Below are 22,013 nucleotides of genomic sequence, written 5' to 3' on the forward strand. Positions count from 1 at the left end.
GCTACCCAAGCTCCGCTCCACGCCAAGAGGGAGCAGAGCTTGGGTAGCGGACTGAAGCCGTAAGAGTAATCTCCAAGCAGATCTATAGGTTGCATAAAGACCGTATCAAACTGGCAGAGGAAGTACGTTTTGCAACCCAATTACACAAGCTCCTTCTTCCAGTTGGATACGGTCTTTGCAGTCTATTGGGACTCCAGGCTATTCAAGACATGCTATGGTCGTGATTTTCGAGTGGTAGATAGCTCTTGGGACAGGGAGTAATTAGTAGGTTTGGGTCCCTTTAAATAGCGCACTTTTTTCTTTTGTTTTGTACAAGCAAGGGCCGATCTTTCAATTTGGAATGCCCCGGCCACTGTACAAGGCATCTTCTTCTGACCATTACTATTTTCAACCCCCAACATCTGCGTGAAGATTGATTATCACCCCTATCTGGCATAGTGGACTATTCCAGAGTGGCTGTAGCCAATAACTGACGTGAACACAATTGGGTCATTCCCTCTCAGCCAATCACAGAGCTTCATATATCCAAATGTGGCTGATGACATTCTTGTCATTTCGATGAAACTTTTACAGCTTTGAAAAACATGTTTTCTGTACCTTTTTGAATAGTTTTAGAACTGTTGTTTAGAAGAATACAATATTTGCGGGTTTGAATATTTTCCCGCCTTAAAACACTTCAAGAATGTTCAATTATATTTAGCTTGAACCGAAAAATAATTTCACGTGCTGAGCCGAACTGAAGAAAGAAAGAACATGGCGACCGGAAAAAATAGTCGAACCGACGGCAGGAAAGTTTCGGAGAGCTCTAGTAGCGAGCTCGGCCTCTCCACGTCTTCCTCAGACGGCAAAGACGATAAGGAAGAAAAGGAGAAGCTCTCCGGCGTCGTGAAAGGCGTCCACGCCAAGCTGAGGAGGAAATATCGCGAAGGTAAGGAGAAAAAGGGGGCGGGGTGGTGGGTAAGGGTGGGAGGGGGGCAGCTTTCTTTTCATAGCAAGGAACCATAGCTTACACGTGATTCACAGGACAGGAAGGGAATGTTTGCTTTCGTACGGCTTGATGAAGAGGCCAGGGACCACAGGAAGTCCCGTGCCCTTTCACACGCTCGAGGAAGGGTTCCGCTCTTTTTCCCCCGCAAATGAAAACTGCATGATGTGACGGTTTAGTGCGAGCTCTCTCGGTCACCTGGCAACTTGATCTTGATAGGATACTGAGCAACACTCCTCTGGCTCCAGGGAAGTTCGTGTTTGTGACTTGTGTGTGGTGTTCGTGCAAGGAAAAATTGGTTCGTGTTAGCCTGACTAACTGAGTAACTCACGCCTTCCACTGGCCAGGCCCTTAGTTAGAAGGAGGAGGCCGACCAGCCCCTGACAGCGAGGGATTGTGTAGTGCAGGCTAGAGTCGTGTGAGGCTACTTTTTTCTTGGCTCAGTAGGAGGTGATCAAGTTTTTTTGGAACATGTTGACTGATGGAAAAAAACGGTACCAACCACAACTTACCTGAATCTAAAGGTTTGTACAGTCATTGTTTTCATTCCTTTTATATCTTGGTTCGGTTGTACATATGTTGTTTCAAAATCCTTCTCAAGTTCCCACACCTTTTGGTATAAAGGGCGGTGCCCATCCCCATTTCTTTAGCCCTTAAGCCGCACAGTTGCGCTAGCACTACAGCAGTGGGCTGATCTGATCATAGTGATCCGATGTTAGTGGTGTGTCTCCAATTACCACACTCTTTCTCATAAGTGAAAGCAGAGGACAGTATACATATATACGTAACATTTGTAAAGTCTTTGGATTCAGCCAAGATCTATATGTCATTAACATTACCATAGTTTGTTTTTTAATTGTCAGAAAGATCTTTGATACTGCCTTGCTGCTATAATGAGATTAAGAAGCCAAGGTTTGTTTAAAAGATTAAACAATCAACATGTGTTTGCATGTGCATTGTATTTATAATTTATTTTACCACCAAATGATTCTGATTGCCATTCCCATGCTGGACTTTTAGAAACGTAGAGGGGTGAAGCAGAAATAGTCATCCGGTACCAAGGCTTTGACTTGACTTGACCGATTGTGCAAATAAGGCAAGCAGATATTGGACAACTTGGAATAAATGAGACTTCAAAAGACGACAAATGCTGTAAGTTAAACTTTTTAAAGGCAGACCAGAGATGCTTAACTTATGAGGGAAAATTCTGTGTGTACTCATTTGCATTTAAAATCTATTTCTGGAGAGAGATATGCAAGGTTACACACATACAGATATAGGATTAGGATCGGACGCAGGGCTGGGAATATCTTACCAGGGTACCTAGACAGCCCAGGGCTGGACATACCTACATTTTACTTTAGATTTTCCTAGCCCCCAGGAGTTACAGTGGACTATGGTAAAACTTTAGGGTTTCTTAAAAAATGTTGCAAACACTGCTAGTTTTTTTAGATCAAAGAGGTTAGAAATTGTAGCCTTATTTGGCTTTAAAAGTTCAAAAATGGAGCGTTTACAGCCCAAATTGTAAATATCCATTCATTCATTTACTCATTCACCCTTCAGTTCATTCATCTATATGTTCATTCATTCATCCATCCATTCTCAGACAAGAACTATGCAACTATGCAGACTGTTCCCATTTCAGTGGCATACGAGCCCCAAAATAACGTTGTGTGCCTAAAAAATCTTTCCATACGCTGCCTTACTTACTTGTGTGCCTAGCCTACAAGTGTGCCTACATAGTTCCGTGGGGACTTCGCTTGACTGTATGATATAATGTGAACTTGTACTTGTGGGGGCATGATTTCACAGTGGGGAGGTAACGGCATAGATAGAACCATTGCAATCATTTCAGGATTTACAGTTGTCTGTGACTTGTGTGAGGGGGGTCTAAGTTGTACAAAGGTCCATGGAAATTTCCAGGATGTTCTGCCATGCTTTTAAATGCTTGGCTTGTACAAACATGCTGGTCCCTAAACAGGGCAGGTATTGAGTTGCACAATGGTTTCTTGTGACAGAGATTTTTTTGACACTGGTTTGTGTAACCTAAGCCTAATCTCAGTGACCTGGTCTGTGTTGGAGAAAGTGTCATGACTCACAGGGTAACACTCTACAAACATAAGGGCATACTTTCATCGAAGTGCTCCATATGGATGTTATAGATATATAAGATGAAGACAAGCCTTCCATCTTATTAGCCTTGCCTAGATTTAGATCTGATCGTTTCAAACTACAGAATTTTGTGAGGGAGCTATGGTAAACTAGATAGGATTGCACCCAAGGCAGCTATACTTCCGGTGCCATTTGTGTGTTTGTAGACAGAGTTCTGAAAGGACCTTTATCACATTTGATATGTTGGGAGGTTTTTGGCAAAATGAAGGATATGTTTGATTCCGCCCCTAACAGCATTCTAACCTGCTGTGGTAATAATTTTTTAGGGGTAAATAGCTCTTGGTCTTGGAAAGAAGTAATATAGGTGTGGGGTCCCCTAGCAGCTTTTTTTGGAACTGCACCTAGCAGTTTTTTTAAACTGCAGGGGCTGTCTTTTTAATGAGACATATGCTATTGGAATTCTGTGCTATGTCAGCTATCTGGCCTGTCTGGCACTAGACTGCTATAGACAGAGCTATGACACATCAGGAGGTGTCCCCAGTTGGCATTCTTCCCAGTTTATTGAACTCAGGTTCCCTAGCTTCATGGCTTGTCTACAACTTTGTCATCATCATCATCATCTTTCGTCCGGTTTCGTCCTTTCTGAAGAACATTTTGAAGTCAATTTACTGTTAAGCGTTGCCGACCCTCCTAAAATTACTGTTAAATATTGCCCGGATCCCCCATGCAGACTCTCTCCAACAGCTCTGTGTGAATGAACAAAGGTTTCATCAGAAAACTTGACATGGGGGCACCTTTTAACACCCCAACAAGACCTTATTGTTAAGAGTCTAAGTGTGAAAAGCTGAAAAAGACTTGCCCCAAATCCATAAATCCACTATTGTCAACGCAACAGGTGTACGACCAATGAACAAGGGTTTCGTCTGTTGAACGTACCTGCATACAAGGTCTTTAAAGTATCAGGTTTCAAAGTACACCTATTGGGTGACATTAGAAACCTTGAAGTTAAAACAAGTGCTCTTTTATTCAAGTCAAAGGTTTCTGTGAAGAAAGTCAAGTTTTTGTTGGTCAGCATTTGTGAGGGTATAAAGAGGAGAAGTAGAAAAAATGATTTGGATTTTTACAATTTATTCATTCTACTAAACAATGAAGAAAATAAATTTTGTATGTGGATGCCTAACAATGTTAGGCCTGAGGAAGAAGAGATAAGATTGTGGGAAAGATCTAACAATAGATAGGATAGCAGGAATTTTTCCAGGGATTCTTTTCCATGACAAGATGATATAAGGAAATCTTACCAAGCAACAGCTTTCTATTTGAGCAAGATGACGAGAGCATTTCAAGGTATGGGGTAAATTCTTCAGCTTTGACCAGAGGTTTACAGTCAAGTTTTGATATGAACATGTAGCCACAATACTGTAAATTCTGAAACGTTCACGGCCGTTTTATTGCGACAGTTTTCGATTGGACCTTTCCACAGTAGTAAATTCATGACACAGTGAATATACGTTTCCATTTAGCATCAAGAACAATCTACTGTAGTACGGAATTTTTTCAACCGTGAACTTAAAATCCAGTGAAAATAAATCAATTTACAGTATTGCTTTGTCATAGATGATACAACAGAATCCAACCAAAGGTGTGGCACCTGTCTGTCTACCTGTCCACCACTTCCTGTCAGACCAGTCATACCTCCGGAGTCCTGACCTCAGGCGTATGTAGAGCTCATTATGACTCAACATTTTCTTAGGAGTGATACCAAAAATGCCAGCAAGAATGGACTTTTACCTTCCGCAGGGTGGCAATGACAATGACAATGAACTTTATTGCATATTCATGCCCAACATGGGCTAAATCAAATGCATTAGATAACATGAAGTAGAAGAAAAGGAACATTGTTCTATATTCCATCTAAATCTACAGAGTCTCTTCTCTCTTCTTGAAACATTTGTACACAAATTCACATAGTTTTTCAATCATATCGTAGTTTCTAGAAGTTGTTTCGTCTTGAGTGTTAAGACTAAACCATTTGTATCCCTATCAGCTAGTGTTTGTAAAATCCCGCTCAACCTGAATCCTGTCCTAAACCCTTGTTGAAAAGCGGCCATGTGGCCGAACAAGCATTCGAAAGAGAAAATAAAGGCTTTGAGTTGGACTTGACTTGATGACAAATGGATAAATCAGAAACAACTAGCTAGATGATGCTAATAGAATAAAGATAATTAGAAAACCTAAACATCATGTGAAACCTGTTGTAGAGAGATACTGCTCTAATTATCATCTAATTATCACCTGCTTGATGATGTAGACTAAGTACAAAGGGACACATAAAGCTAATGATGAGAGTTTCACAGGTATTTGATAGGGTATTCTACATAAGATTGGGGGTGCAGTCTATGAAAAATAGTCACTGTTACAGTGTTAGGGCTCTTTAATGACCCTTCTCCCACCCCCGGCAGAGTTTGTGATCTAACCTTTAACTTGGTGGAGCCAGTTTTTTTTTTAAATGAACTACCAATGAGGTATCAGTATAGAAGTCACTATGGAAACTCACGCGAAACAGAAAAACCAAAACCGTTTGGATTGGGAGAAATGACTTATTTATCATCTAATCATTACCTTCCTAATTATCCAAACTATTCAGGCAAGGAAATGACCTGACCTTCACTCACCCCTTTGACCGGTTATTGCCCTAAAATTCAAGTCAGGGTTGTGTGAGTGTGTATATAGTGTGCACACAGTGTGAGAATTTGAACTTATGATTCAAGCTTTGATATTCTCTAAATCAGCGTCACATGTTCTACCATTCACTCCCCGAAATGCCATGGATCTCAACAGTACAGTTGGTTAAAGTCTAAGGTTAAATACCTTTAATTTCTTCACATAGAAATCCTACCACAGAAATGCTACAATAATGTGTGGGGGGGGGGTCATGAATCATTTTTAAGTTCACAGACTTATATGTAATTTGTCTGAGTCAAAAGAAAGGGAAGGATGTTGAGATTTTTAAAAAGTGAATGATCCAGTCAATTTCCATCTCTCTATTTGTTCCAGTATTTCTGAAAGCCACTGCCAACATGGAACAAATATGGGTCTTTGTCTTTACTGGGCAGTGTCTAAAAACAAAATACATGTTAGACAAATATGAACAAAGGTGTTTAATTAAAGAAATTAAAGGTATTTAACCTTAGACTTTGGAGAACAATGTCCAGACTTTGCATGATGTACAAGATGACTAATAAACTTGTGGACGTACCGACTGATAAGTATCTAATGCCAGCTCAGAAGAGGACCAGAAATAGTCATGCTTTTAAGTACCAGAGTTATCAGCCAAGGATTGACGTGTTCAAAAATTCGTATTTCCCGAGAACCATAGTAGAATGGAACTCGTTGTCATCAAGTACTGTAGGAGCTTCATCACTAAGTAGCTTTAAAGAACGGTTGCAGTCAGATATGCAAAGACTAGGTGTAACAGACCGTTCGGTGTAATATGACCAGCTGCTGCCGCGCCGCGTGCCTGCGAAGCTGGTGTGTTACGCCTGATGGCGGTTATACCGGCTATATAGATACAGATACAGATACAGGTAACCTTCTTGTTTGTAGCACTTTTCCATTATGTATTGTTAGCTTAAAATGTCACGTTTCTAGTTCATTGCCTTTTGCAGCTGTTGAATAACTGGTAATTCTTTAAGCCTGACATCATTTATTTGTAAATTTCCGTTGACGAGGTATTGTCCGTTGACAATAGAACTACTCGTGCATCAAAACTACAAATTTATACCGTTAACTTAAACTAATATTATCAGGATGACATAGTTTGAAACAATACGAGACAGAGTACTGAGAGGTCACTTTTAAAAACCCTGAACATAAAACCAATGCGAATATTTCACAGTGTACAGTAAGAGGAAACAAGCTGACCATGAGTGAGTATTGACCATTCTTTATATTCCCTTATTTCATTTAGATCAGAATTTTGGGGGGATGGGTGCATAGGGTGTGTGTGTTACATAAACTTCTGCTATATATGTGCACAGTATCAGAATTTTGACACATGATTCATGCTTTGATATTTTGCAAATCAGTGTCACATTTTGTACCATCCCTCCCATATTCATTGGTAGAAATCCAGTATGGAAACCCTGCATGTAGGGGACGAAAAAAATCTGGTCTATCACTCTATGTCATGTGTAGCCTGGGTGCCATCTTATTACTACAAGTAATAATCTAGGATGGCACTCAGGCTATGTGACAGTAATGTTGACAGGTGTTTGGTTACTAGATACAGGATTCTTAATTTTTGTGTCAATGGGAAACATCATTCAAGGTACTGTATTACAAGAAAGAGAAAATTTGTGGCTGTCATATTGGAAGCAAGGCAGTCAGTAGTCACTCAATAGTAGTAATCTCCAAGCAGATCTTATATTGGTGGCAAGGCATGCAGTATCAAAAGGAAAACGAGTATCCAAAGCCACTGGAGGTTTTGGATACTTGCTGTCATATTGGAAGCAAGGTAATCACAGTTGTCTCTCAGTAATCTCCAAGCAGATCTATTGGCTCTTGTAATACTGCCTTGCCACAGATAGATCTGCTTGGAGATAAGTCACTCAGTGCAAAGTGAGAATACTAGCAATAAACTTGCTCCCTGTGGTGAACCACTTCATTAACATCTAGTTATCACCTCACTAATAATCCAGACTAATTAGATTAGGAAACAACCCAATTAGTTTCCTCTCAATAGTAATAAACTTGCCTCCTGTTGTGTACAGCCTAATAATCATCTAATTATCACCTTCCCAATAATCCAGACTAATGAGATTAGGAAACATGTCAATCAGGAATCTATTCAGTGGTCTTTTATTTTACAGACTAGAACAGGAAGTGGTCTTGTTGTAATATAGACTTTGACAGAAAGCACGCTCGTACCCAGCGCCGCGAAGAAGCCATAGGTTTAGATCGTGGGCTCAACCAATACACAAAATAAAACTATATGGAATCCACGGCTGTCATTTTGTTTTGTTTTGTGTTTGTCTCAATTACCTTAGCAAATCGTAAGTTGTGTGACTCTTGTGTGCGTCTCTATACAACGTGTGACTGTACACTAGTTAGCTAGTATTTTCTACAGTTACCGAGGCGAAAACAAGACGAAAGTTTACTATTTCGGGGGTAAAATGTTGCCACAATGGTGATACGTTATATCAAAGGGAACTTTAAAATGTACCTAATTTGGTGGCGCTGCGAGGGTGTTAGATTACCCTTCTAGATTGCCGAGAGGGGAGTTATGTCACGGAAGGGAGTTTGCTACGGTAGCGAGTTTGGCCTTCTCCACACATACATTCACGTCCCCAGGATACTACCGTCCTCCCAGCATGCTTCGCGCACCAAAAATACGCTCTCTGTCCCAGGGCTGTCTTTGCGAACAAACCGCTATAGTAGCCCTCATGCGGCCAAAAAGTGAATTGCATAAAAGACTCGCACTCGCATATTCAGTGGAACAAGTTAATTTATTACGACGCTGTGAAGGAGCGTGGACAGAAAGATTAGCTTGTTTTATTATCTGCCACACCAATTCATTTTCTCCATACTCAGATATTTTGTAGTATAAATTTACTGTAGGAACTGATCAATATTATGTTGTAAAGAGAGGGCTGTGAGGAAAAGTCAAATCTGACTATAGTCACTCTCCAAAACTGTGTGAACCAAGGTACAGACTTTCCCATTTGAATTTTTAATGCTAGTTCAGCACAACTTCTTTAGATTAGAAGAAGAATCAGCACATTAAATGGGTTATCAGACTTATATAAGACTTTTAAATTAAGAGGCCTACATGTGTGTGTACGTGCTACTTTGCACGATCCAAGGTTATCTCACAGACTTTGGAATCAAACTGATGGTGGGGTAGGCCGTCGGGGGAGTTTTAAGTAGGGCATTTATGTATTGAGCTTTGAGTAGGCGTGTGTATCGGCATGTAGGCACAGTGTTACGTGGTGGTCAGTTATTTATTAGCTTGATAGAGGAGGAAAATTGTACCGTTATTCATTCTATTTACAGGAGATTTTTCTGTAGCGTGTGTTAGCACAGCGCCAGAATTTGAATGTATGATTCATGCTTTGCTATTTTTCAAATTAGCGTCACATTTTCTATAATCTTCCCTCATATTTATTGCGGAGTCTTTAAAAATATGTTCTGAAGAAAAATAATCATATTCTTGTAAGTATTAAGAGCAAATGTCTGTAAGGATCAAACAATGGTGGCAGGGGTCAAAAAATCGATTCGGCTCATATTTTGCACAGTGATAGTACTTGGCCCACTATCCCTCAAAATAGCTTTCTTTTTGCTCAACACCGATTGTTGCCATGGCAACGGGCCAAACAAGTTTTGGGGCCATTTTCCCTGATTTGGGTATGTCAAAAACATGAAAATTGGCTCATTTTAGGACACGATTACGAGCAGATGCTTGAATTTAACGGGAAAACAAAAACTGGGCTAACAAGAGCAACTATTCAGCTTTATTAGAATAGCTTTGAAGTTTTCAGAAATTCAAGTTGAAGTGCTTGGGCAACCTCAAAACAATACAGTGTTTGTAGCTTGTGAAAAAAGGTAATTTTGTCCTAACTTTGAAACGCTGTAAGTCAGAAAGTGGTGTTTTGTTTTACTTCAAATTTACATCATATATACATCCAAGTAGTAGCTATCATGTATTAGTTTTCAAATTTTGGTATCTTTTTTGGTTGTCACGTAACTGCCCTCAGAAGTAGGTCATTTTTTATGTTTGACGAAAAATATGATGTTGGGCTATATTTAAAGCCCAATATATGGGAAAGTAATAAAGTGATCTGGTTTAAATTCATGTCAAAGGTAACCTTATACATGTTCTATTAAATGAATGGTTGCAAAGGTTGGTGTCTTGTATCGTTGTTGTGTACTTGTCCCTAAAAGTAGGCCATATTTTCGACATATGCGGAAATCAACATTTTTGGCTAACTTTGAAGCCCTGAAGATGTCAAAGTGGGATGTTTTCTTCAACTCAATATTTTATCAGTTGTACCCCTGTGTATTGTCTCTCAAATGAATGGTTTCAAAGGTTGGTGTCTTGTTTCGTTGCTGTGTACTTGTCCCTCAAAGTAGGCCATATTTGAGCATGTGTGGAAATTGATCTTTTGGGCTATGTTTGAAGCTCTGAAAATGTCAAAGTGGGATGTTTTTTCAATTCAATATTTTATCAGAAGTGCCCCTGTGTATTGTCTATGAAATGAATGGTTGCAAAGGTTGGTGTTTTGTTTTGTTGCCGTGGAATTGTCCCTTTAAGTAGGTCATACTTTGCATATATACAGAAACTAGCTATATTTGGCTAACTTTGTAGCCCTGAAAATGTCAAAGTAGGATATCTTTTTAATTCCATCAACAGAAGTACCCCTGTGTATTGTCTATCAAATTAATATTTTTGAAGGTTGGTGTCTTGTCTCGTTGCAGTGTACTTGTCCCTGAACGTACATTTAGGTCATATTTCGGAAATAAGCGATTCAAAGGAAGCAAAATCAAAACAATTTCTCCCTCTGCACTCAAAGATGAGTGAAGATCCACTATACTCTACGAGCTGGGTAAAATACTTATGTATTCAAACTTCCCCTCTTCTGACCTACATACTGGAGTTCTCAAGTTTTTCAGCCTACTGGGCATGATGATAAGGGGAGATCCGCTATACTCTAGTAGGTATGGGGGTAAAATCAGTAAAACCCTTAGGTGATACTCAGAAGTATTCTTAAAAGACAATACATAGTATTACTTTTCAAGAACTTGGGTTTAGAAATTACTGCATGTTAATTTCCAAATATGTCGAAAATATGGCCTACTTTTAGGGACAAGTATACGGTAACGAAACAAGACACTAACATTTGCAACCATTCATTGATTTGATAGACAATACACAGGGGTGAATCTGATAAAAGATTGAATTGAAAAAAACATCCTACTTTGACATCTTCAGGGCTTCAAAGTTGGCCAAAAATGTTGATTTCCGCATATGTCTAAAATATGGCCTACTTTTAGGGGGAAGTACACAGCAACAAAACAAAACACCAACCTTTGCAACCATTCATTTCATAGACAATACACAGGGGCACTTCTGATAAAAGATTGAATTGAAAAAACATCCCACTTTGACATTTTCAGAGCTTCAAACATAGCCCAAAAGATCAATTTCCACACATGCTCAAATATGGCCTACTTTGAGGGACAAGTACACAGCAACGAAACAAGACACCAACCTTTGAAACCATTCATTTGAGAGACAATACACAGGGGTACAACTGATAAAATATTGAGTTGAAGAAAACATCCCACATTGACATCTTCAGGGCTTCAAAGTTAGCCAAAAATGTTGATTTCCGCATATGTCGAAAATATGGCCTACTTTTAGGGACAAGTACACAGCAACGATACAAGACACCAACCTTTGCAACCATTCATTTAATAGAACATGTATAAGGTTACCTTTGACATGAATTTAAACCAGATCACTTTATTACTTTCCCATATATTGGGCTTTAAATATAGCCCAACATCATATTTTTCGTCAAACATAAAAAATGACCTACTTCTGAGGGCAGTTACGTGACAACCAAAAAAGATACCAAAATTTGAAAACTAATACATGATAGCTACTACTTGGATGTATATATGATGTAAATTTGAAGTAAAACAAAACACCACTTTCTGACTTACAGCGTTTCAAAGTTAGGACAAAATTACCTTTTTTCACAAGCTACAAACACTGTATTGTTTTGAGGTTGCCCAAGCACTTCAACTTGAATTTCTGAAAACTTCAAAGCTATTCTAATAAAGCTGAATAGTTGTTCTTGTTAGCCCAGTTTTTGTTTTCCCGTTAAATTCAAGCATCTGCTCGTAATCGTGTCCTAAAATGAGCCAATTTTCATGTTTTTGACATACCCAAATCAGGGAAAATGGCCCCAAAACTTGTTTGGCCCGTTGCCATGGCAACAATCGGTGTTGAGCAAAAAGAAAGCTATTTTGAGGGATAGTGGGCCAAGTACTATCACTGTGCAAAATATGAGCCGAATCGATTTTTTGACCCCTGCCACCATTGTTTGATCCTTACAGACATTTGCTCTTAAGATGTTTCCTAGTGTGTTTCTATGTGACTTTTGTTAAATCATCCTTTTAAAAAAATATGATTATGGTAATTTATACAGTCAAAACTGCCCACTCCGGACTGATAAAATCTGGCCTATATTGACAGGTGGTCACTATAGACATGATTCAATGGGAAAAATCATCTACTAGTAGATCTAAGGGAACATCAAAAAGTGGTAACATTCGGCAAAGTGGTCCTTGTGTAGAGGTGGTCACTTGTACTTAAAGTTGTAGTAGTTGTACAGGTTTGACTGCTTCAAGATAGTTTCCTGTTGTCACCGTTAGTCCATTTGACTTCCATTTACGCAGAATCACATATCCTGCTACTGTTACATCAGCCCCGAGTTTATTTGCATGTCACAGAATTCCCAGAAAAGTCTCAACAAAAGAACATCCCCTTTTTCACACCTGAAATTAGGATGATGCAAACAGGAACTTGTTTTACATGAGCTCACAAATGCTCAGCAATTCACACCACTATTTGGGCACGTAAGGGGGCGGGGCCTGGGCGATGATGCAATAGCTGACCAAGTTGTTTTTCAGCCAAGACTAGTCCATTTTCTTGAGGGGTTGTAAGCTTGTAAATGTTCCTATTTCATCTACAAAAAGAACTTTACAAAATGGATATCAATAAATTGTAGCATGTTTATACCTTTTTTGTTCTTGTGTTTGTTTCGCTTTGTGTAAGAAAGCAGGTTTTTAATTCTGTGCCTCTCGGTAGGAATGGCACGGCCTGCTCATTTGAATATCGGCTCCTGTCTTGGCTAGGGGTTGCATCACACGAGATTCAGCTGGTGGGGTGATTGATAGCATGTGGGACAGAGGTAGACCTTGTTTTTCACTAGCGCTGGTCACAAGCTGATCGTTCTTCCACTGCCAAGCCACTGGTAACACCCCGTGCCATCTTCTGGGAGAGAGAAAGTGTTGTTCAGGCAGTCCTGTTCTTGTGTGAATAGCAGGAGGCTTGTTTGCGGTTTTGAACGATGGGTTCGTTTTCGGTCTGCTTCCACATTGACCGCCAGCGATACCCGGCGATACAGACGGGCATGAAGTCTTGTCGGAACGAGTACCAACAGTACGAACTTCAGTGGCCGCTAGAAGATATAGATGGTGAGGGTCACAGTTGTTTTTTTATGCAGGTGTATTATCCAGTTTCTTTCTGAGTCTGACTTTTTATGGCAGTTGCAAATGAATGGACGTAGGGCTTTATTCTATTGTTAACGTTGATTCTTTTGAAGCCAATTTTCTTGTCAAATGTCAAGTGTTTCTGGAACTCGGTGTCATGCAAAAAAAAAAAGATAATTTCGTTTCAATGAATAAATTGATTTTTAAAGATTATGAAGTCTTTCACTTGGTGTTAATTTTTTTCGTCACTCTTTGTTCTTTCGGATAGTTTAGAGAAATACTTGTAGGAAATTTGAACAGGAACTACGGAAAAGGCCATGATGAAATAAAATTATTGTGCTTTGAGAAAATGTATCTACTTCGGACTAGTTTATCGCCTCAGCTTTAGGCCTGCCTGACCACTGTGGTCACTTTTTGGTCAATCAAACCATGCTAAAGATTGACCAGTGAGTGAGTGACCACCTGTTTAAAAAAAAACCTTGTGCTTAAAATCCCTTGAATGGCCACTATACACAGGCTGGACTGTATATAGTATTTCCTACTTGTTTTTCTATTAAACATGCATTATCTTTTGGGGGAAAGGTAATCTTTTCTGTCAATAGGCGATAAGGTCAGGACAGCGTAGGTTATACATGCATGTACTGGTCAGTACGTGGGCTATATTTCTTATGGGTTATCTGTTCTGTCAATAAGGTCATGACTGAGCAGGTTGTACGTGCACATCCCCTGACCACAGTACATGCACTGGTCATGAGTATGAGCACCGGTCATGAGTATGAGCACCGGTCAGTACATGTGCTCTGGCCGCCCTGCTCCCGTCATCTCTTCTGTCAACAACTGAATAAGGTGACATGCGGGTGGGCAGGACATGGGATGGTCACCCCGCTTTCCTTATATGGAGGTGGGATGGCCGCCCCTGTTGCCATATATGGAGGTGTTTTTCCCAGCCAGTGTCACAGACAGGTTGTTTTTCTCTCAGTAACAGAACATGTTTTAAACATTAGATTAGATAATTCATGTTTTCCAAACTAGCACAGAAGCGTTACTAAGATGTCTACAATGAAGAACTGGTGTTTTACAAAAGAAATAAGTGTTACTCAACTTTTTTCTGCTTGCAGAGCAAGTTTTCTCGTTTAGATTTTAGATCATAAGATATCATGGAAATGAAGCGTAAAAATCATAAGATGTGGCAACTAATGTCTTGGCAGAGTTAAACTTGTTTCGAATACAAATGAATTTAGACTCTCAAAATTTGGAGCGGAACTTTCAGTCGTGCTAGCAAATTTGAACTACTTTTTTCAGTACATGTCACATTACTGACACATGGAATGACTTGAAGTCTATGTTTCACATGGTTCTAGTTTTACAGAAAAAAATAAAGGATTATGGAAAATTAGAGTAAAAGAAGTCTATTGTGAATGGAAATATAGAGCATTGTCAGTGGAACATTACAAAAAAATGATGTCAAGCTCAAAGAATGTTAACAGCTGCAAAAGTCAGTGAACTCAAGATGTGACCTTTGTCACTTTAGTTAATATGTCATTGTACATGTAGACCATTCGTCATGGAAATTTACTGTCGATGCCATAACTGGATTTAGGTTACCTAGGGACAAGATTGTCTGACATTGATTTTGTCTTTGGACACTGACCCAGTGTTCTAGCCATATTTGTTTGCAGTTGGCACTGTGGATTTTAGGAATACAGAAATATGTGTCCTTTAAAGTGATTCAGGACAGTTTGCAGGACTTAATTCCGTCATAAGGGAGTCAGACTAAGTTCGTGGTTGAAATAGTCGTAATAATGCAGTGCAATACAGAACACATGCTTGCGATATGACGAGGTCAATGCCAAAACCATAAACACAAAATCATGATCTATAAAGTATTACTTGTCAAGGACATCATCAGATGCCAACTCAGGGGCTAGGATCTTACGTTACATACCATTCGTCCCCGTCCTTACAGTATTACAATCAGACACCGCTTTGGCGCAGTCAGTTTTTAGGCCATAGGACAATGTCGGTTTAGTCATTTATCCAAATGTTATCCTAGGTCATTCACCTACACAGAATGTCAGTGTCCTCCAAATTTGAAATGTCATCCTCTAATTTGTAAACACTTCTGATGGAGATGGCCCAAATCACATGTTCTTGACTGTTCTAGTACTCAACTTGAACTTCTAGTAGAGGGTATCCAAAGGTCATCAAAGTTAGACTGTGCATAATGATAGTAGCACACTGGTAGTGTCATCATCATCATCATTGGTCGGCTGCAGCGCAAGCGACTGTAAGTGTACCAGTAGATATTCTTGGCACAAGTTCATGTATGTTTGAACCAGACAGACCGTGTGCCGTTTACTGTGCCAAAGGAGTGGCTATTTATATTGTCAAAGAAAACTGTAGCTGGCAGCTTGATTGCCAAATTGGTCACTTTGTCATCTTGTGGGACCAACTCTGAATAACAAGTCAATAGAGCTAAAATGTCTTTTATCCAGTTTTGAGGTTTATGGAGTAGTAACCATAATCCAGCCTTGCTACATTTAAAAAAATGGTTTCTCAGGATCAAGAATGTCTTGAACACCTGGAAAAGTTTTAGATTCACTGTATTACCATTTTTAAAACTGGCTAATGTATTGACTATACTGGTATTTGTATCTTCCTATCGCAGTGGCAGAGCGGTCACTGTGAAATTGACAGTTTGATTATACTTTTGCGAACTTGCAGTTGACTGTATTTTTGTATGTTCTCATCCCAGTTGGAGCCTGCGACAAGATTTAAAGTTTTATTATACAATATTCATGTACTTTTACAAACTTGCAGTTGACTGTATTCGTAATTCGTATCTTCCCTACCCAGTTGGAGACTTTGACAAGATCTGGCAGGAGCACTGCGAGGACGAACAGTCGCTGAGCGAGTACGCCTGCGCCATGCGCCTCCTGGCCGTGGACCACTGGAAGAAGACGACCCCGAGTGACCACGACCGCATCGAGTGGTGCAGGAGGACGTGCTACGATTTCTTTCGCGGCGGAGGGCTGCTGAAGTGTCTAGAGAAGGACGACAGGAGAAGACAGCACACGCTAGGGGGCGCTACTAACGGGGAAAACTGCGAAACGGAGAGGAAAAGGATGAAAACGGCCGACTACAACACGATGTAAGTGTGGAGCGAAACCCTCTTTGCTATTTGCACTTTTTCTATCATGGTTCGGGCAATCTCTCCACAGCGAAATCATGACACTACGAATATGCATTCTATTGTATTACCTAGCTGTGCTACCAACAGAAATTGAGTCCCAATGAAAATTGATCACTTTAAAGTACCTTCTTTTGATAAGAATAAGTATTTTCTGTGAAGGATTTGAAAAGACCTTCCAAGGCATCCTAGTTTACTCCTTAAGTGTAGAAAGAATATTCTTTCTTAAGTAACCACCTGCCAAGAGGAAAATCTGGGTGAAATTTAAAAATTCAGAAAGTAAAAAGGTTGCAGGACATTTTTATTTTACCAACTTAGCCATCTCCTACGAATAGTCTGTATAAAAGCTTATAAAAGATTGAATACATCCATGTAATGGTTGTAACCACCTGTCAGGAACAAAATTCCCTGTGGCACATCATGTACTGTGAATCTTTAAACGTTTGCAGTGGTAATATTTTCGCAGTGACCTCTCCACTGCAAATCATGACATTGCAAATACATGTATCCATTTCCATTGTATCACTACTGTGCTACAGATTTGTTTCACCTGCAAACTTAAAATGCCCCCTAAAAGACTCATTTCCCATCATACCAGGAAATTTAGTCCCTGCTAAAATAAATGAAGTTACAGTATGAGAATGGAGCACTACCACTATACATGGCCCGCTGTTGCCAGGCAGATTCTGCATCTCATTAAGTCAACCAGGCTGCAGTTTTCACTTTCTCTCAATTCCCTGGTAAACAGGAAACATCAGTGGAGAGTCGGCCTCTGGTGTCCATCACAGCTGGCGCTTTTACCCTGCAAACAACCTCACAACAATTTTACATTGGATTTAAACACTGGCCATGAATTTGAATAAGATTTTACATCTTCTGAGTCTGACAGAGACTCGTTTTCTACAGATCTTAATCATTTTCGTAATGCGCGCCGTGATACAACTGTAAATTTGTTGTCACAGAGACTTACTCTCGTGGTGAAGGGATGGGAAGGGAAGGAGGCATTTTGGTGTTTTCAGATCACAAACTGACCAAGAATATAAGAAAGTTTTCACATCTTTTAACCAAAGAGCTTTAATTAAAAAGGCTCTCATTTTTCAATTTTTTAAAGGATTTGAAAGCAGAAGCACAGTATGAAGTTAATGCATTGTGGATTAATGTTTGTGGCTTTCATGCTTGGTCACCACTTCATCACAAACTTACATTAAAACCATAGAGAAAATGCTTGTTTTGTCTTCTGCTCTCCTGCCCCTTTATTTCAACCGCAAACTAAAAACCACTGCAAACACTACCATGGCCAATAATGAACAATTTCTCCCTTCCGTGAGACTAACTTTCTGTGAACTTAAAAAAGCAGTTACATTATCTTATCACAAGCAGGTGGCTCTCTTGCGTTAATGGGTAATTTATTCAGAAGGGAGCCCTAGCAACTGTGGCTATTTATAGCCTATCTGCGGAGAGACATTACCCGCATGTATGGGTTCAGCAATTCAACAACATGCTTGCGTTCTGAGCAGTCTTGAATATTTATGAAGCAGTCACCTTTTGACTTCTTGCCCTTATGGTGAAGTCAGTGGGCAATTGATTATCATTTATGTAACTGGACAAGACATTTATTTTCACGACGACTTAATTGTGTTACAAGTGGTTGAAACAATTCTTTAGTACAGTAGTAATGCATTGCACAACATTTGTACTAGTACTAGCTACAGTCAAAACTGCCCAAGAAGACCAGTCATGGGACCGATAAAATCTGGTCTATGTGGACAGGTGATCACTATAGAGAGGGTTCTTTTTTTTTCTTAAATCTTGTGTTAATGGCGAAAATTATCTAAGGGGCCACTATAAAGTGGTCACAGTGGCAAGTGTGGTCATTATGTAGACCTGGACACATGAACAGCTTTGACTGTGGTTGAAAACGTGTCATATTGCACCTCAATTGAAGGTGACTTCAAACAAAAAACATTTGTTAACACATTGCTGTTCCCGTTCCCTACAGAAGACTTCCCTTCACCAGTAAGATCCGTCTTCTGGATGTGGGCAGCTGCTACAACCCCTTCATGGAGTTTGAGGACTTTCTCGCCATCGGGATCGACATCGTCCCTGCTGTAGAGGTACGCTATCACACTGTGATATCGGTTGTAGGTCTTGTCAACTCTCATGATTCCACCGGGTACCCTAAAACTGGCAACTTAACAAAAAGAACAGTGTTATATCTGGATATCTGAAGTGTGCATACCATTATTACCTCAGGGATTACTGATGCTACATTAGTATTGCATTGGTGGCATTGCTATTTTAATGAGGCCGTCTTTAGCCTGAGTGTCATCCTGTTTCAGTTCCAGGCTCTACCTTCACCAAAAGGTAGAGCCTGGAACTGAAACAGGATGACACTCAGGCTAGCCGTCTTAGCATTACCTGGCAGAATTATGGCAATGAGAGTTGATAGGTTTTAGGGAGGTTGTATTATCTATAGCCTTTCCTTTATTTTTGCTAGGTCTTTGTAGCTTTGAAATTTTAAATTTTCTGCAATTTTCTGAATTACTACATTGTACATTAGTATGGAAAGGAAAACATATGATTCGGAGGAAAGCATGCTTATTTTTGACTTAAACTTTGTGTAATTTTTTGTAAATGATTTGAATGCTAACTGCGATATTCTTTCCTTAATTCCAGAGTGTTTACAAGTGTGACTTCCTCAACCTGCAAGTCCAGGAGCCTCTACAACTTGCGCCCGACACGATAGACACTTTTCTCCGAGGAAGCTTACGCAGCCCGCTGGAAAGAGTACCTCGCGAAATCTTCCACGTGGTCGTGTTCTCTCTCCTACTGTCATACTTTCCCTCGCCTTACCAGCGCTGGATATGCTGTCAGAAGGCCCACGAACTCCTCGCGTTGAACGGACTCCTGTTGATAATAACGCCGGACTCGAGCCACCAAGGACGTAACGCGGCGATGATCAAGAGTTGGAGGAAAGCGATCGAATCCATGGGGTTCCAGAGGTGGCGGTACGGCAAGGACAGGCACCTGCACCTCATGGCGTTCAGGAAAGTGTCGCGGGACACGAGAAACAATCTCCTGACCAATGACGCCACGCCCGACATGTTGTACATACCGCAGGACTTCAATGAGTTCGAGGAAGAGAGCGTGTTCACAGAAGATTTCATGCGCTCGGAGAGCGAGGAGAGACTATTACTCGAAGGTTTCGGGGCGTTACCCGATGGGATGGATGAGCTTGATTTCAGCTAGGGTGACGTCCCGTCGTGTCTGTATTTTGTATGGTGATATTCAGTGTTAACCCATTCCACTGTCATGTGCCATTTTAGCCCTGTAACTCTTGAGGTGGCCTTTTGGCACCAAAGTTGTATTATGCAGACACAGGCCACTTCAGTTGAATTGTTTGGTTCACAGACTTAAAAATCAAAACCCCAAAAGTCTGAGAATTGAGAAATTAAATTCTGTGCAACTTTAGTGTGCTCTGGGAACAAAACTACTGAGAAATACAAACAAGAAGTGAATATATTCAAAGCCCATAGCCAGTATCTATATGTGGAATAACATCATGTGTATTGATATTTACTACCCAGTATATGCAATATTCGTCTATGTACCTTACAGCATTTAACCCCAAAAATTGGTAAAACTAAAAAGTAAAAGAGAGGGCAAAAGATGAAAAGTTTTATTTGAAATCAAGGTTTTCAGATACAAAAGAGTTGAAATTTTCGTATCGTTTTGTCTATATGCCATTTGTTATATATCGTGTTGTCTATGTATATTTTGCAATATATGTGGTACAGTGTATATGTATATGATACTTATACTGTTGTGATATTTTGTATACTTAGAGCATAGAGTATTGAATACTGCCAAATGCATTTAATTTAATATTTGTTTATTTCAGTGCAGCTAGTTTTTCTACCTCTCAGTTTGATGAGTGAAAATTATCAAAACCATAAATGTTTAATTCTTATGGCAAATTGTTAACTTTGATATTCTAAAAATCTCATATCAAAACTAACCACTGATTCTATATGGCATATTTCTTAAACATTGACCATATCTTTCAGTTTTGCTTACTGGTAGCTGTAACAAAGCTCAAAATGTGGGCCGACTGTTTCAAATGTTTTTGCAACTTCCATTTAAAAAGTTCTCGAGTCAGGAGAGTCGTAATACTGTGAAGGAAAAGGCAAGAGTATATGTAACATCAACTCTCTTAATTCTGCTTGGTACTCTAAGACAGCCGCATTAAGAAATGGTGAGTTTAAAGACATCTACTAGATGCAGCATCAGTAATCCTTGAGGTGTGCACACTTCAGATATCTAGGTGTTCAAGACATTCTTGAGATCTAAGGCCTCGATAACACCTATGATATGGCGGTCTAAGGGTACCTGGTTGAATTATGACTTATGAGAGTTGACACTAGACATGTCCAGGCAAGAGCATGGGAAGTTTTAGCTGTATTTTATCAGGTTGTCACATCAGGAAGCTTTAAAAGAGTTCCTATGTGATATGTGTTGGCTGGAGTAGAACTAATCTCCAAGCAGATGTAAGGATCTGACTCAGTCTCTGTTTTGTGTGTGTTTTTGCGATCACAAATCTGATGAAGAGTTTAAAAAAAAGGTTCACTACTAGAAAGACGAGCTGCAGATGTTGCAAAACTAGGCTTAACCTTTAGCACACTGAAGTACATGTAGCCCAGTTTGGAACTCAATTCCTTATTGGTTACAGAGTAAGGCAGCATGGAGAAGGTTAAACACTGGACTGAGTCAGCTCCTTACATCTGCTTGGAGATTAAGTCTAATAGCAGAAGAAGAATAGAGTGTGTCTAAGTTGAGAAGGACAGAGAGATGAGACCAAAACAAAAAAATGCTGAGCTTTTTAAATGGAGTTGCACAATTAAATCAACATGTTCTTGGTCCGGATGCATTTTTCACTGTTAGAGTTCTTGGTGATCTGTGAAGTCATTCAAATTTGACTCTTTCTATAGCTGGTAGCCAAATATGTTATACATTCTATAATGTCACATTGTTGCTACACGAAATGTAACATCGACTAACGATTCTGCTGAGTACGCTGAGACCACCTTGAAAGAATGTTGAGTTAAAAGAAATCTGCTAATGCAAAATCAGTAATCCCTGTGGTATGCACTCTTCAGATTTCCAGGGTTTAAGACATTCTTGAGAAGGCTTTGGTCCTTTTGTTTTTTTAATGTGGTAGTCTCAGGGTACCTGGTGTAATTTTGAAAGTTGATGTTACCTCAATCGTAATGTAGTATTTTGGAGCTTAACAGCTTTAGCGTTAAGCTTTGCATTTTGAAATCATCTGAATATATAAATTTCCCTCACTGTTCCATTTGTTATTCAATGCAGAAGAAACACCGGAATAAAAAAGTAAACCTGCCATACGTATCTGGTCCTCATTTTTGCATTATTTACTGTTTCAGAAAC

The 22,013-nt window shown here is 39.7% G+C and overlaps 1 protein-coding gene across 3 annotated transcripts; it reads left to right on the plus strand.

Annotated features, from left to right (window-relative positions):
- The first annotated feature begins 218 nt into the window (after positions 1 to 218).
- Positions 219 to 21,966, plus strand: LOC136434527 (S-adenosylmethionine sensor upstream of mTORC1-like). Of its 3 annotated transcripts, none has more exons than XM_066427393.1 (4): positions 219 to 928; positions 16,232 to 16,526; positions 18,565 to 18,679; positions 19,242 to 21,966. In XM_066427393.1, exons 1-4 carry the CDS (start codon positions 754 to 756, stop codon positions 19,812 to 19,814), a joined length of 1,158 nt encoding a protein of 385 aa, XP_066283490.1. In that variant the 5' UTR covers positions 219 to 753; the 3' UTR covers positions 19,815 to 21,966. The 3 variants fall into 3 exon arrangements, with proteins under 3 accessions (XP_066283490.1, XP_066283492.1, XP_066283491.1); XM_066427395.1 differs by lacking the exon at positions 219 to 928 and adding an exon at positions 1,379 to 1,509; XM_066427394.1 differs by lacking the exon at positions 219 to 928 and adding an exon at positions 13,025 to 13,360.
- Positions 21,967 to 22,013: the final 47 nt, after the last annotated feature.

Source organism: Branchiostoma lanceolatum, chromosome 5 (assembly GCF_035083965.1).
Source record: "Branchiostoma lanceolatum isolate klBraLanc5 chromosome 5, klBraLanc5.hap2, whole genome shotgun sequence".
In the NCBI taxonomy this organism is placed as follows: Eukaryota; Metazoa; Chordata; class Leptocardii; order Amphioxiformes; family Branchiostomatidae; genus Branchiostoma; species Branchiostoma lanceolatum.